Here is a 15,275-nt window from a genome sequence, read left to right as displayed (position 1 = left end):
AAAGAAAGTTCAGTTGTCCTGGGAATGTTCTGTCAGCAAGTTCTAATAGGAAGGATATCAACAAGAGATTGCAGTGAGGAAAGAGGCAGGCAGGGGTCTCAGCTGGATCCTAGGATCCCAGGTGGGGTGTGAGGCTGTGAGCAGCCTCATCTTTTTGACATGCAAAAGGAAGCAAATCGGATCTGGATGTGGATAGGATAGCATAAATCCCTAGTCCCAGGATGAAACATTGCAAGACGGGAGCCACAGTTTTAAATAAATGAAACTACCAGGGTGAAAGGCATATCAGCTGACAATAATCTAGGATAACATGCTGTGCTGAAAGAGAAAATGGAGAGTTTCTAATAACCAAATTATAAAATATATATATCTAGCTGGGGTAATAAAATGGAGACAGAACATGAATATTTCACAGCATGGTTGCCTCTGGTGCAACTGTCAGTAGCACCTGCCAACAGACATGAGTGATGGAGCCAGGGCCTGGGGATGGAATGTGGAAAACTTGAAAAGAAGTGATGATGTGGGTGAGAAGAGCTGGAAGCAGAGTGGACTAGACAAAGAGAACACCTACCATCAGGATTCTGGGAGTCAGCATCCTTGGGGATGGTATACAAATCATAGGTACTATTCTCTAAGTTGCTTGCTCTCTGTAAAGGAAAAAGGGAAATTAAAATGTTAGTGAAAGGCACCAAAGACACTGGTTTATGGACAGAGAAAACAGTTCCACTACAGAAGCAACCATGTGAAAGTATATTTTTGTATTTGAGTGCACCACCACGCCCGGCTTGCTTTATCCTTTAAAGATGAGGATATTATATGAATGAAAACCAAGATTGCTCTTTATTTCACAAACTAAAAGACAATGAACCTGCTGATCTGGGGTCCTATGTGAGAATATATGTCAATTGAAAAGTCTACTTGAGGGCTGGAGAGATGCCCATATTCCATTTTCATTCTCTCTCTGACTTTTTCAAATAAATAAATATGTATTTTTTAAAAAGTCTACTTGAGGGCTTGAGGAGATGGGTCAGCAGATAAGAGCACTTGTCATGCAAGCATAAGGGCCTAGTTTGCCCTGAGTTTGATTAGCAGCCCTGCAAACAGCTGGATGTGGCCATGCTTGCTTGTAGGGAGTGGAATCAGAGAATCTCTGGGGTTCACTGATTCAGAGACTGTTTCAATCAAACACATAAAAAAGTAATAGGGGAGGACTCCTGACATTCTCCTCTGGCCTCTGCATATACACTACATATACACACTACATACTACATACACATGCAAAAAAAAAAGAAGTCTACTTGAAAGTAAGAAAAAAAAAAAAAACACATCTGCTGGGTGTGGTAGTGCGTGCCTTTAATCCCAGCACTTGGGAGACAGACGTAGGATCACTAAGAGTTCGAGGCCACCCTGAGACTACATAGTGAATTCCAGGTCAGCTTGAGCTACAGTAAGACCCTGCCTTAAAAAAAAAAAAAAAAAAAAAAAATCAACAAGATATATGCCAGGTATAGTGGCAGACACCTTTAATCCCAGCACTCGGGAGGCTGAGGTAGAAGTGCTGTGAGTTCAAGGCCACCCTGAGACTACATAGTGAACTACTCTAGGTCAGCTTGAGCTGGAGGGAGATTTTCCCTCAAAAAAAAAGAAAAAAAAAAAAAAAGACATGAGAAAACTGCCATGGGAATACGAGAGTAATAGATATTAAAGGATAAAGATTAGACATTAGAAGTTACATAAGGAAAGAGATTCTCATTCTGCCTTCAAGGCATTAATAATAGAATGTATGGCTGGAGAGATGGCTTAGCGGTTAAGTTGCTTGCCTACAAAGCCAAAGGACCCAGGTTCAATTCCCTAGGACCCACAAAAGCCAGAGATGTACAAGGCAACACATGCATCTAGAGTTTATTTGCAGTGGATGAAAGTCCTGGCATGCCCAATCTCTCTTTATCTGCATCTCTCTCTCAAGTAAATAAATAAAAATTTTTGAAAAATTGAATGCCATTATCTATTTTTATTTGCAAATTGTGTGGCAAGAAATGTGGAGGACTTTGATGACTCTGAAGGCAACTCACTGAAAAGAACCCCCTCCCTTTCCAAACATGCTTTTATTCTCACCCCAGAGGGTGGATGAGAAAAAGCATCTCCTTTGCATAGAAAATAGTTGCAAACATTCTCTCCAATCACTTTTGACAACTGGGTCATTACTTTGAGGCGTAAGTTTAGATACCATTAGCTTTTATGAAATATCTAGGGTCACAAACCCTTACCAGGCTGGTGACAACTGAAGTCTGTGTAGTTTGAGCCTGTGAGTGTTCACTGTTCCACTCTCATAAAATGACCATTAAATATCTTTTACAGGGGATAGAGAGGGCTCACTGCTAGAGTTTGCCTAGCATGTGTCCTACTTTCAATCCTCAGTACTACACAAGCAATTAAATAAATAAGGGTTCTCAGAAAGTACTAAGGATCCTCTAAGGGCAGTAAGATACTTATGAAAGATTAGGAAAGCCTAGGAATATTCCACAAGTTACTTACAGTGCACAGTAGGACTGCATTTTCTGCTGGATTATATGACATGTTGAACACTGGAAACTTGGAACCACTAGGGGAGAGAGAGAGAGAGAAGAGAGGAGAGGATAAGAGAAGGGAAGAGAAGAAAGGAATTATACCTTCAAATCCTGTATGTCCAATCTTCATACATATACTTATAACTCTTATAATCAGGAATAAAAACAAATATTATATTTTTTTTCTCTTTCCATTAAGGCTTGAGAACACAACAGTTCACAAAAAGCAAACCACACACAGTACAGGTGAAATTATTCAGCAGGGCTGAAGAGATAGTTTGGTCAGTAAAGTGCCTGCCTTCTAAGCATGGTGACTGGAGTTCAGTTCCCAGAACTCATGGGGAAAAAAAAAAAAAGCTAGGCATGGTGGCACATGTCTTCAATGCTAGCACTGGGAAGGAAGAGACAAAGCGGATACCTGGTCTAGCCTAATTGTCAAGTTCCTGACAAGAAGACCTTGTCAATTAAAAAAAAAAAGAGCTGGGCGTGGTGCTATACACCTTTAATCCCAGCACTTGGGAGGCAGAGGTGTAAGGATTGCTGTGAGTTTGAGGCCACCTTGAGACTCCATAGTGAATTCCAGGTCAGCCTGGGCTAGAGTCAGACCCTACCTTAAAAACAAACAAAAAAAGTAGATGGTGTCTGAGGGACAACACCCAAGGTTGTTGTCTGTCCTCCACATGCACACACACAAATTTAAAATTTGCCAGGCATAATGGTACACACTTTAATCCTAGCACTGAGGAGGCAGAGGTAGAAGGATTGCTGTGAGTGGAGGTCAGCCTGGTACTACACAGTAGATTCCAGATCAGCCTGAATTAGAGTGACACCCTACGGTAAAAAAAAAAAAAAAATTTAAATATTCAACAAAAGCTAGGAATAGCACTCCATGTAATAAGTGGGATTGGGTTTGCTTGGGTATAAATTCCTACACATTCTTGCAGTGGACACCACAGAGTTACATGATATAATGTCCCTGGCTGGTTTCTCTATCACTGGGATTGTTCACATACCCTCTCTTGTTATTGTAGTGCTGCTAGAGGGTGGCTATAAACCCACATGCAATGTTTGCCACCATGAATGTTTCAGCACACTGATGCAGCTGGCTTTCCAAAAGGACACTTCCTTTTGCCAGGCATCCCAGAGGTTATCATCTCTTCCAAGTTAGCAGTTCTGGAGACAGATATTCTCATTCAGAGTTGTGGGCATTGTGCTGGAAAGGAAGAGCTATGTTAAGCTGTGATTCTTCTACAAGTTTTCTTCATTCGTCCCTATTTTTCTTGTCATTCTGATTATCTACCATGTGAGGTGTAAAGTAAGGAGGCTAGTCTACAGAGAATACAGAAGATAAGAGCCAAAAGGTTAGTTGGAAGAGTCCTGTCGACATGTAGACCATACACCATGATGTCAGATGAAAGAGTTTGGAAAGAAGAAACAAGTGGGACTTACCTCCGCAACTGCATCACAGCCACATCCTTGGAGCTGTTGAAATCCAGCTGTCGTAGGAATCGGTCCTTTACATAATGCAGCATGTTGCCATGGACAGCATAGGCTGGTCGCTCCCGTTCCAGTTTAAACACAATCATGCCACCATCATGCCCTAAGGAACAGAAAGCAGAGATCCACAAGGATGACAGCCATGTATGTATGACAAGAAAAGGCAAGATGTCTGCCATGGTTTCATTATGGCTTCTCCCTCATGTTTGGGGGCTTGGTGTGTGGTGATGCTGAGGTGGTAGAAACTCTAAAGATGAGGCTCAGTGGAATGTGATCAGGTCATTAGAAGTACATCCTCAGTACCACTGTAGTTCTCTCAAGAAGAGAATGCTGCCATACAAGGAGTAAGACTGGAGGCTAGGGAAATGGCTCAGCAGTTAAAGGCACCTGCTTGCAAAACCAGACAATCCAAATTCAATTCCCCAGTACCTATGTAAACCCAGACACACAAAGTGGTACAAGTATCTGCAGTTCCTTTACAGTTGCAATAGGCTCTGACATACCCATACCCTTCTCCTCGCACACATGCAAATAAAACCAACCCACCAACCAATCAGCTGGCCAAAGGACACGAGTGATCCCTGAATCTTCCCTAGGCCCCTGTCTGCTTACATGATTCTCTCCTTCTCACATACTCCACCACATATCATATTGTGACTGAACTGAGGGGACCCTCACCAGAGGATTTTCAATTTTCAAAATGGTGGGGAAACACACTTCTTTTCTTTTAAAATATTTATTTATTTGATGAGGGGGAGAGAGAAATGGGCATGCCAGGGCCTTTAACCACTGCAAATGAATTCCAGACGCATGCACCCCTTTGTGCATCTGTCTAACGTAGGTCCTAGGGAATCGAACCAGGGTCCTTTGGCTTTGCAGGCAAATGCCATAACCACTAAGCCATCCCTCCAGCCCAACTTCTTTTCTTTATAAAGTGGCTAATGTGAAGTGTTTTTGTTACAATGATAGAAGACATAATAACATCTAAATGCATCCCTAAGTACTCACAATGCTTAGAACCGTTTCTTCAAATATTTTTTAAAAATTTTATTTATTTATTTGAGAGAAAGAGACAGACAGACATTGGGCACGCCAGGGCCTTCAGCTGCTGTAAACGAACTTGACACATGAGCCAATTTGTTCATCTGGCTTTTATGTGGGTCTTGGGGAATCAAACCTGGGTCCTTTGGCTTTGTAGGCAGGTGCCTTAACTGCTAAGTCATCTCTCTAGCCCTCAAATAATTTTCTGTAAATCTTTCTTCTATGAATCTTCTTCCTTTTTGGTGGTACTTGGGTTTGAACACAGGGCCTTGCACATGTTAGGAAAATACCACTGAGCCATATATCTCCAGCCTTGTGGATCCTTCTGTACTATTGTACCAAAATGTCACGCTTAAAATATTTTTATTTATTTATGAGAGAGAGAGAGAGAGAGAGAGAGAGAGAGAGAGAGAGAGAGAAAGAAAGAAAGAGGGAGAGAAGGAAAAAGAAGAGGAGAAAGAATGGGCATGCCAGGGCATCCAACCACTGAAAACAAATTCCAGATGCATGCACCATCTTATGCAACTGACTTACATGGGTCTTAGGGAACTGAAACTGGATCCTTTGGCTTTGCAGGCAAGTGTCTTAATTGTTAAGTCATCTCTCCAGCCCACAATGCCACATTTAAATGCACCCTTCCATGTGCTCCCTAACACTTTGTATAAACCTCCATTATGGCACTTAGCATTTAAAAGTCTCACCTACACCACCCTATGTGTTGTCTAAAGGCAAAAACTAGACTAATTTTCATCCTCCTGTCCCTAGTAAATGAAAGGATAAAAATAATTAGCTTAGCCAGGCATGGTATGCATGCCTTTAATCCCAGTACTTAGGAGGCAGAGGTAGGAGGATTGCCGTGAGTTCAAGGCCACCCTAAGATTATACAGTGAATTCCAGGTCAGCCTGAGCTAGAGTGAAACCCTACTTCAAAAAAGCAAACACACACACACACACACACACAAAGATTAACTTAAAAAATGTTAACTTTGGGCTGGAGAGATGGCTTAGCAGTTAAAGTGTTTGCTTGCAAAGCCAAAGGACCCAGGTTTAATTCCCCAGGACTCACATTAGCCAAATGCACAAGGGGGCGCATGCATCTGGAATTCGTTTGCAGTGGCTGGAGGCCCTGGTGTGCCCATTCCCTCTCTCTTAACAAATAAATAAATAAAAATAAAAAATATTTTTAAAAGTTAACTCTAATTAGTTTTTTTAATTTTTATTTGAGAGAGAGAATGAGGAAGAGAGAGAGGAGAGAATGGGCATGTTAGGGCCTCCAACCACAGACCCATATGGCACCTTCTGCATCTGGCTTATGTGGGTTCTGGGGAATTGAACCTAGGTCCTTTGGCTTTGTAGGCAAGTGCCTTAACTGCTGAGCCATCTTTCCAGCCCCAAATGTTAATTTTAAAGGTCTTTGTGGTTGCTTTTGAAAAATGTTTTGGCTGGTGTGATGGTGCACACCTTTAATCCCAACACTCTGGAGCCTGGGGTAGGTGGGCTGCTGTGAATTCAAAGCCAGCCTGTAGGTAGAGTTCCACATCAGACTGAGTTAGTGACACTTCCTCAAAAAAATACCCAAAAAACAAAGTTTTGTACTTTCCCTCTGAGAATCACCAATTCCTCAGAAAACTTTTCCATTCTTGTATCCTACAGTGCTCCATATATAAACCAGTTATTTATTTATTTATTAGATAGATAGATAGATAGATAGATAGATAGATAGATAGAATGAGAATGGGCACGCCAGGGCCTCTAGCCACTGCAAACAAACTCTAGATGCATGCTCCACCATGTGCATCTGGCTTATATGAGACTTGAAGAATTGAACCTGGGTCCTTAGCCTTCACAGGCAAGTGCCTTAACTGCTAAGCCATCTCTCCAGCCCTTTATTTATTTTTTAAGCTAAATTAAACTTATGAGAAAGAGACAAGAGCAAGAGAGAACTGGCATGCCAGGGCCTCTAGCCACCATAATCGAACTCCAAACACATGCATCATCTTGTGAACATGTGTGACTTTGTACTCATGTGTCACCTTGTGTGTCTGGCTTATGTGGGGTCTGGGGAGCTGAACCTGGGTCCTTAGGCTTTGCAGGCAAGCACCTTAGCCACTAAGCCATCTTTCCAGCCCTCTTGTTTTTTTAAAAATATATTTATATGTGCATTTAATTATTTATTTAAAATATTTATTTTTAAATATTTTTGTTTTTGAGGTAGGGTCTCATTCTAGCCCAGGCTCACCTAGAATTCACTGTGTAGTCTCAAGGTGTCCTTGAACTCAAAGCAATCCTTCCACCTCTGCCTCCCAAGTGCTGGGATTAAAGGAGTATGCTACCAAGCCTGGCTTAAAATATGTATTTTATTTATTTGAGAGAGAGAGAGAGAGGGAGGGGAGGGAGGGAGGGAGGGAGAGAGAATGGGCATGGCAGGGCCTATGGTCACTGGAAATGAACTCCAGATGCATGTGCCATCTTGTGCATCTTGGCTTATGTGGGTCCTGGGGAATTGAACCTGGGTCTTTGCAGGCCATGCCTTAACTGCTAAGCCATTTCTCCAGCCCTTTATTAATTTTTATTCTTTTGGCTTTTGGAAGTAGGTCTCACTCTAGTCCAGGCTGACTTGGAATTCACTATGTAGTCTCAGACAGGCCTCGAACTCATGGAGATCCTGCTCCTTAGTCTCCCAAGTGCTGGCATTGAAGGTGTGTTCCACTACACCTGGCTTGCCTGGCTCTTTTATTACTTCATACATGTACTTAGTTTTGTTTAACCCTTTCCTTCTTCTGCCCTATCTCCCTGCCTCCAGGCCTGCTTTCATCCTCCCATCCCTGGTATTCCCACTGTGACTTTCATATCACTTAAAATCTACTACCTTCACTATCCCTGAAGATTCATTTTCACATCCTCTCATGGGCTACTTTCAAGCTCCCTGGCATCTATACATTCTCTTTCAAATGACAGCATACATGTAGAAAGATTATAAATTGCCAGGCATGGTGGCGCATGCCTTTAATCCCAGCACTTGGGAGGCAGAGGTAGGAGGATCGCTGTGAGTTCGAGGCCACCCTGAGACTCCATAGTGAATTCCAGGTCAGCCTGGGCTAGAGTGAGACCCTACCTTGAAAAACAAACAAACAAACAAACAAACAAACAAACAAACAAACAAACAAAAAGATTATAAACTAGGATCCACATATGAGAGAGAACATGCATTTATCTTTTTTTTTTTTCTTCCTTTGGAGGGAGTTCTTCGCTCTAGCCCAGGCTAACCTGGAATTCACTATGTAGTCTCAGAGTGGCCTTGAACTCATGGCGATCCTCCTGCCTTTGCCTTCCAGTGGTGCATTTATCTTTCTACACTTGAGTTATCTCACTTTATCGATATACCACATTTTCATTATTCATCCCTCAGAAGATGGACATCTAGCTGATTCCATTTTTTTGCTATTGTGAAGAGAGCAGCAGTAAACACTGAGAACAAGAATCTCTGTAGTAGGGTAGTCATTTGCAAATATGTCCAGAAGTGGTGTGGCAGGGTCATACGGTAGTTCTAGTTTTAGCTTTTTTAAAAAAAGATTTAATTAATTAATTTGAAAGAGAGAGAATGGGCATGACAGGGTATCTGGCCACTGTCAATGAACTCCAGATGCTTGTGCCATCTTGTGCATCTGGCTTTATGTGGGTCCTGGGGATTGAACCTGGGTCCTTTGGCTTTGCAGGCAAGTGCCTCAACTGCTAAGTCAACTCTCCAGTCCTTAGTTTTGTTTTTGAGAGTTTTTTTTCTTTGTGAGCAGGGTCTCACTATAGCCCAGACTGGAGTTGAACTCACTGTGATTTTTCTATCTCAGTGACTAAGTACTGGGATTAAAGATGTGTGTCACCACACTTATTTTTAGCTTTTTGAGAAACTTCCACACTGCTTTCCATAGTGGCTACACCAGTTTACACTTCTACCAACAGTCCTCACACACTCCTCAGCATTTGCTGTCCTTTGTTTTCTTGATGAAAGCCATTCTGCAAAGGGTGAGATGGAATCTCATAGTTTTAATTTGTATTTCCCTGATAGCTAAGAATGTTGAACACTTTTTAAAGCATTGATTGGCCATTTGTCTTCTGTTTGTTCTTCAGCTTTTTTTTTTTTTTTTTTTTTTGGTTTTTCAAGGTAGGGTCTCATGCTGGCCCAGGCTGACCTGGAATTCACTCTGTAGTCTCAGAGATCTACTTTTTTTGTTTATGCTAATCGTTGAGGTGTTGTATAGATTTTGTATATTCTAAATCTCAACCTCTCTGTTAGATGTATAGCTGACAAAGATTTTTTCCCATTCTGGAGGGTGTCTCTTCACTTGGTTAAGTGTTCCTTTGCTGTACAGAAACTTTTTACTTTTATGAGGTTCCATTAAGTGATTGTTGACCTCATTTCCTAAGAAGCTGGAATCCTATTCAGAAAGTTCCTAACCATTCCTCTATCTTTAAGAGTTTTCCTCAGTTTTTCCTCTGCAGTTTCAAAGCTTCAGGTCTCCCATTAAGATCTTTGATCAATTTGGAGTTTTGTACTTGGTGATAAGAACCTAGTTTCATTCTTCTGCATGTGGATGCCCAGTTTTCCCAGTATCATTTGTTAAAGCCAATGGCTTTTTTCTTTTTTGAGGAAGGGCCTCACCCTATCCCAGGCTTATCATTCTGCAGCCCAGGCTGGCCTCAAATTCATGGCTAATCTCCTACTTCTCAGCATCCTGAGTACTAGGATTACACTACCACACTCCAATGGCTTTTTTTTTGTTTTTAAGTAGTTTATTTGAGAGAGAGTGAGCAGAGTGTGTTTGTGTGTATAGGCATGTCAGAGCTTCCTCCTACTGCAAACAAATTCCAGATGCATGTACCACTGTGTGCATCTGGCTTTATATTGGGAATCAAACTCAAGCTGTCAGGCTTTTCAAACAAGTACCTTTAACAAATGAGCCATCTCCAGCCCCTTGCTTTATTTATTTATTTAGGTTTTTCAAAGTAGGGTCTCACTCTAGCCCAGACTGACCTGAAACTCACTAGTATCAGGGTGGTCTCAAACTTATGGAGATCCTCCTATCTCTGTCTCCTGAGTTCTGAGATTAAAGGTGTGCATTACCATGCCTGGCTTTCTTGCTTTTCTATTAAAATATATATATATATATATATATATATATATATAGAGAGAGAGAGAGAGAGAGAGAGAGAGAGAGAGAGAGAGAGAGAAAGAGAGAGAGGGATAATTTTTTTTTTATTTATATGTGAGCAGAGGGAGGGGAGGGAGAGCAGAGAGGAACAGAAAGAATGGGTGTGGTGTCAGGGCCTCTTGCCATTGCAAACAAACTCCAGAAACGTACTACTTTGTGCATCTTGCTTTCTATGGGTACTGGAGAATTAAACCAGGGCCAGCAGACTGAAGCAAGTGCTTTTAACTGCTGAGCTTTCTTCCCAGCCCCTCCAATGGTTTTTAATTCACTGAGAATAAAATCTCAAGCTCAAGACAGTACAAAATCTGGTGCGGTCTTCTTCTTATTTAGTGCCCTACTGACTGTACTTACGGTACCGAACTCTCTGGTGTTCTCCTAACATACTAAACACTTCTCTTTTTCATACCATGCCATGTTCTTTGTAATGCTCCCACTTTCTCACTTATTTTTACTTCTCTGAACATTCCATATAATGTAGTTCGTATACTTGTCCCTCTTCATACCCTTACTTTTGCTTAAATTTTCTTTAAAGCATTTTTACCATACTTCACTTCATATATTTCTTGTTTATAGTCTTCCTCCCTTGATCATAAATAAATGCTCCATTAAAGCAGTGGCTTTAATTTACTGCTTTAAAACCAGCACTCAGACTAAGGTCTGTCACTTAATGCATATATGCCAAGTGAATGAATAAAGCTTAGCTTCTAGCTTCTCAGTGTGAGAGCTACAAGTGTTCAGTATGAAGCTCCTCTGAGCTCCTAGGAGCAAATGAAAGGATCTTGGTAGAGAAAGAATACTAAAGACTACTACGCCAAGGCTGGAGAAATGCCTCAGTAGCTAAGGTGCTTGCCTACAAAGTGTAACGACCCAAGTTCGATTCCCCAGTACCCATGTAAAGCCAGTGCACAAAGTGATGCATGTATCTGGAGTTTGTTTGCAATGGCTAGAGGCCTAGGTGTGCCCATTCTCTCTGTCTGCCTCTCTTCTATCTCTCTCTGCTTGCAAATAAATAAATAAAGACATTAAACAATGAGAGTGCTGGAGAGATGGCTTAGCAGTTAAGGTGTTTGCCTGTGGAGGTTAGGGACGTATGTTCAATTCCCCCGTACTTACATATGCCAGATGCACAAGGTGGCACCTGCACGTAGAGTTCACTTGCAATGGCTACAGGCCTGGGTATGCCCGTTCTCTCTCTCTGCCTCTCCTTCTCTCTCTCCCAAATAAATAAATGGTTAAAAGAAAAAAAGATACTATTCCAAAAGGTTAAGAGGGGAAGGAGAAAAGTCTTACTTGGGTGACTAAAAATTCTGCTTCTCTTTTGTCACCCTGGAGACAAAGCTAATGAAGAATCACTTTCTTCTTAACCGCTAAGCCATCTCTCCAGCCCAAGAATCACTTTCTTCTTTTTTTAGTGACTAGCCAGGCATGGCATCTGGCTTACATGGATCCTGGGGAATTGAACCTCGGTCCTTTAGCTTTGCAGATAAGTACCTTAACTGCTTAGCCATCTCTTCAGCCCCAAGAATCACTTTCAAATTCTACAAACTTTTTTTTTTTTTTTTGGTTGTTTTTTTCACGGTAGAGTCTCACTCTAGCCCAGGCTGACCTGGAATTCACTATGTAGTCTTAGGGTGGCCTTGAACTCACAGCAATACTCCTACCTCTGCCTCCCGAGTGCTTGGATTAAAGGTGTGCACCACCATGCCTGTCTAATTCTACAAACTAAAGCAAGAGAGGAGAGGAAAGGAAATAGCTCTTACCTGCTGCAAAGAGGTTAAGGTTGGGATGGGCAGCTAGGACCCAGAAACGATCATGATCCCTACGGAAGGTCTGGACTCCAGTCCTAGGAAAGCAAAAGGTACATAAAGAAAGGCATTACTTAGGAATCTTCAGTCCACCAAATATAAGAAAACACAATATAAAGCCACAGCTGTTTTAAAAACTAAACTAGGCCAGTAGGTAGCCCAAGTAAAATTACATGCATTGATACATTCCACCAAGGGACAAAAAGTTCAAATTGATCCTATTATTGTTGACATGCCAGCTTCTCCCTATTTATCATAATTTCCTGCGATGGTTTCATTCCATATTCCTTACATCCCTAACTAAAGAATTAGGAGAAGGAAAGAATGTGTTTAACATTTTTAGAAGAGAAAAAGAATATATATTTAGATGTTTCTGACAGAAAATTAATAAATACTGACTGATTTTCTAGATCTCTTCAACACTGTTTTTTTTTTTCTCTTGTTTGTGATACTAGGGATTGAATCTAGGACCTTATGCATGCTAGGTAAGCACTCTACTATTGGTTTTTGTTCACTCTGAAGATGAGAAACAAAATCAAGTATTCTAATCTCAATTTCTTTTCTCATTTTGGATTTTTGAGAGAGGGTCTCACATAGCTTCAGCTGGCCTTGAACTCATGATCCTACTACCTCCAGCTCTCAAGTGCTCTGACTACAGGTATGCACCACACATGGCTTCTAACGTTTGGAAACACAGAGTAAGACAGAGAGCATGGACATTCCCTTACCGCTTAGACATATCCCAGACTCGAATACTCTTATCCTCAGAATTGCTGAGAATCAATTCTTGACGGGGGTGAAAGACAGCACAAGACACATTGTTGTAATGGCCCCGGCAGGTGTCAACCTCCCATGCCTTTGATTCTGAAGAAAAAAGAATTAGATCATCATACCTCACTACTATAACTTTGGGATCTGGAAAACTGACATCCTCTTTTTGAGATGGGTCTAATGCAGTCCAGGCTGGCCTTTCACTATGTAGCCAAGGATGATCTTGAAATTTTCTGCCTCCACTCCCCTAGTGCTGGAGATTACAGGCATGTGTCGCCATGCCCAGGTTATATGGAACTAACCATTAAATCCAGGGCTTTGTGCATGGCAGGTGAGCACTCTATCATCTGAGCTATATTCCCAGTCCCATATCCTGTTTTTTTCAAGAGCTTGAAACAAAGATTTACTTTGTGGCTAAGGCCACAAAAAAAGGAGGGTCACCTGAAATCCTCCTTTCCCAGCCTCCCAATGCTGGGATTGCAGGATGTACCACCATGCCCAACTGTGATAGCCTTTTAATACAGTGCTAAGTTCTGTTCCAAAGTACAAAATTAACTTCTTTCTCATACAGCATTTTTCTTCATTTAAGTCTCTTAATCTTTATTTCATACTCTGTTTTTTTTTGCAAGGGTATGTATGCATGTGTATGTGGAGAGGGTTGTGCTCTGTGGAGGATGGTATGTAGGTGCTAAGAATTTAAAGTTTGGAGGTCTCAGGCCCTCATGCTTGCATGGGAAGCACTCTTATCTACTGGGCTATCTCTTTAGCACTTATTTTTCCTGTTAGATTTGTTTTTGAGATGAGGTCTTGCTGTGTTGCCTACTCTGGCCTTGAACTCCTATTCCTTAAACAATGCTCCTGCCTCAGCCTACTAAGTACCTAGAACTATCAGCACATGCCACACCTGCTCCAAGTCTCTCAAGCTTTCTGTATGTCTCTGTTCTTTTCTGATTCTTCTATTGATTATAATATCTTTATTCCATCATTCTTTATACTTTTATCCTGTTTATACTGATAGCATGTCATTAACTGCCATTTTAGGACAAGTACAAATTCCATAAGGTGAGAGTTTTACCTGCTTACATCACCATTATATATAGAGAGCCCTGGCCAATATCTAGTATGCAGCAGGCACTCAATATCTGTTAAATGAGTGGATGATTCTTATTCTTTTTTTTTTTTTTATAATCTGAGGGTGGCCTTGAAATCAGTGATCCTCCTACCTCTGCCTCTCAAGTGCTGGGATTAAAGGCATGTGCTACCATGCCTGGCTGTGATTCTTATTCTTATGTATGTTCATGTTCCTCAAGAAATCAGATACCGGGCAGGCATGGTGGCACATGCCTTTAATCCCAGCACTCAGGAGGAAAAGGTAGGAGAATTGCTGAGAGATCAAGTCCAGCCTGAGACCCTACCTCAAAACACAAACAAACAAACGAAAAAATCAGAACACTGCCATGAGGGGTATAAAGAGGCAATGTCTATATACCTAGAATTAACAGGAAATAATCATCCAAGACAGAAAAATCGTCAAAGTCCAGAAGAACTGGCTATTTCACCTTGCTGGCCAGCAGTCCATTTCTTAGACATGACTACACTGTTACCAGCTTACCATTCATGCGCCAGATCTTCACTTGCCGGTCATCTGCCCCAGACACAATAAGGGGCATAGTGGGGTGAAAAGCTGCCCAGTTTACTCCACGATCATGACCCTATTGAAAAAAAAAAAAGAAAAAGTAGTTCTTCTATAACAGCTTTATAAATATTATCCAAAGGAAATCAATGAACCATGCTGGTAGTTATAACAAAAGATGTCTCTGATTTTTTTTTTTTCCCTTTCAAACTCATACCCTTGCATATGCTAGGTAAGGACTCCACCACTGAGGTACATCCCTAGCCCTCTGAGTTACACGTCAAGTAAAAATGACTCAAAAAGAAAAGAAAAGAAAAGAAATCACTCAAGGTACTATGTCACTGTAAAGTTGTTTATATTGCTGTTATTTTCTTTATTTTTCATTTGTTTGATTTTGTTTTCTGAGTCAGGGGCTTGTTACACAGACTTAATCTTGAGATCTTTCTGCCTCAGCTCCTGGGATTATAGGAATGTGCCATCATCCTTGGCTCACTGCAAGGCTTTGAGCACTAGAACTGCCACACCAGTTTACTTATTATCACTTCAAATTCTCATGGGAATTTACAAATAGTTCCATTACAAAATTCAGCTTCATACCAGGTGTGGTGGTACATGCCTTTAATCCCAGTACTTGGGAGACAGGGGTAGGAGAATCACTGTGAGCCTGAGGCTAGCCTGGAGCTACAGTGAGACCCTACCTTGAAAAACCAACAACAAAATTCAGTTTCACTTGCATATAATATCTTCTGCCTTC

The 15,275-nt window shown here is 41.3% G+C and overlaps 1 protein-coding gene across 2 annotated transcripts in view; it reads right to left on the bottom strand.

Moving 5' to 3' along the window:
* The window catches only part of Copa (COPI coat complex subunit alpha), a 69,298-nt gene that overhangs the window by 26,019 nt on the left and 28,004 nt on the right, over positions 1–15,275 (bottom strand). For both annotated transcript variants that reach the window (XM_004671117.2, XM_004671118.2), the window contains exons 8-13: positions 14,501–14,600; positions 12,846–12,981; positions 12,073–12,155; positions 4,017–4,167; positions 2,536–2,602; positions 572–647 (exon numbers count right to left, since the gene is read on the bottom strand). In XM_004671117.2, coding sequence (XP_004671174.1) covers positions 572–647; positions 2,536–2,602; positions 4,017–4,167; positions 12,073–12,155; positions 12,846–12,981; positions 14,501–14,600 — 613 coding nt within the window. The remainder of the gene's footprint in view (positions 1–571; positions 648–2,535; positions 2,603–4,016; positions 4,168–12,072; positions 12,156–12,845; positions 12,982–14,500; positions 14,601–15,275) is intronic.

Source organism: Jaculus jaculus, chromosome 1, assembly GCF_020740685.1.
Source record: "Jaculus jaculus isolate mJacJac1 chromosome 1, mJacJac1.mat.Y.cur, whole genome shotgun sequence".
Taxonomy (NCBI): Eukaryota; Metazoa; Chordata; class Mammalia; order Rodentia; family Dipodidae; genus Jaculus; species Jaculus jaculus.
The sequence above is the reverse complement of the archived record's forward strand: the minus strand, read 5'-3'. Positions and strand labels throughout refer to the sequence as shown.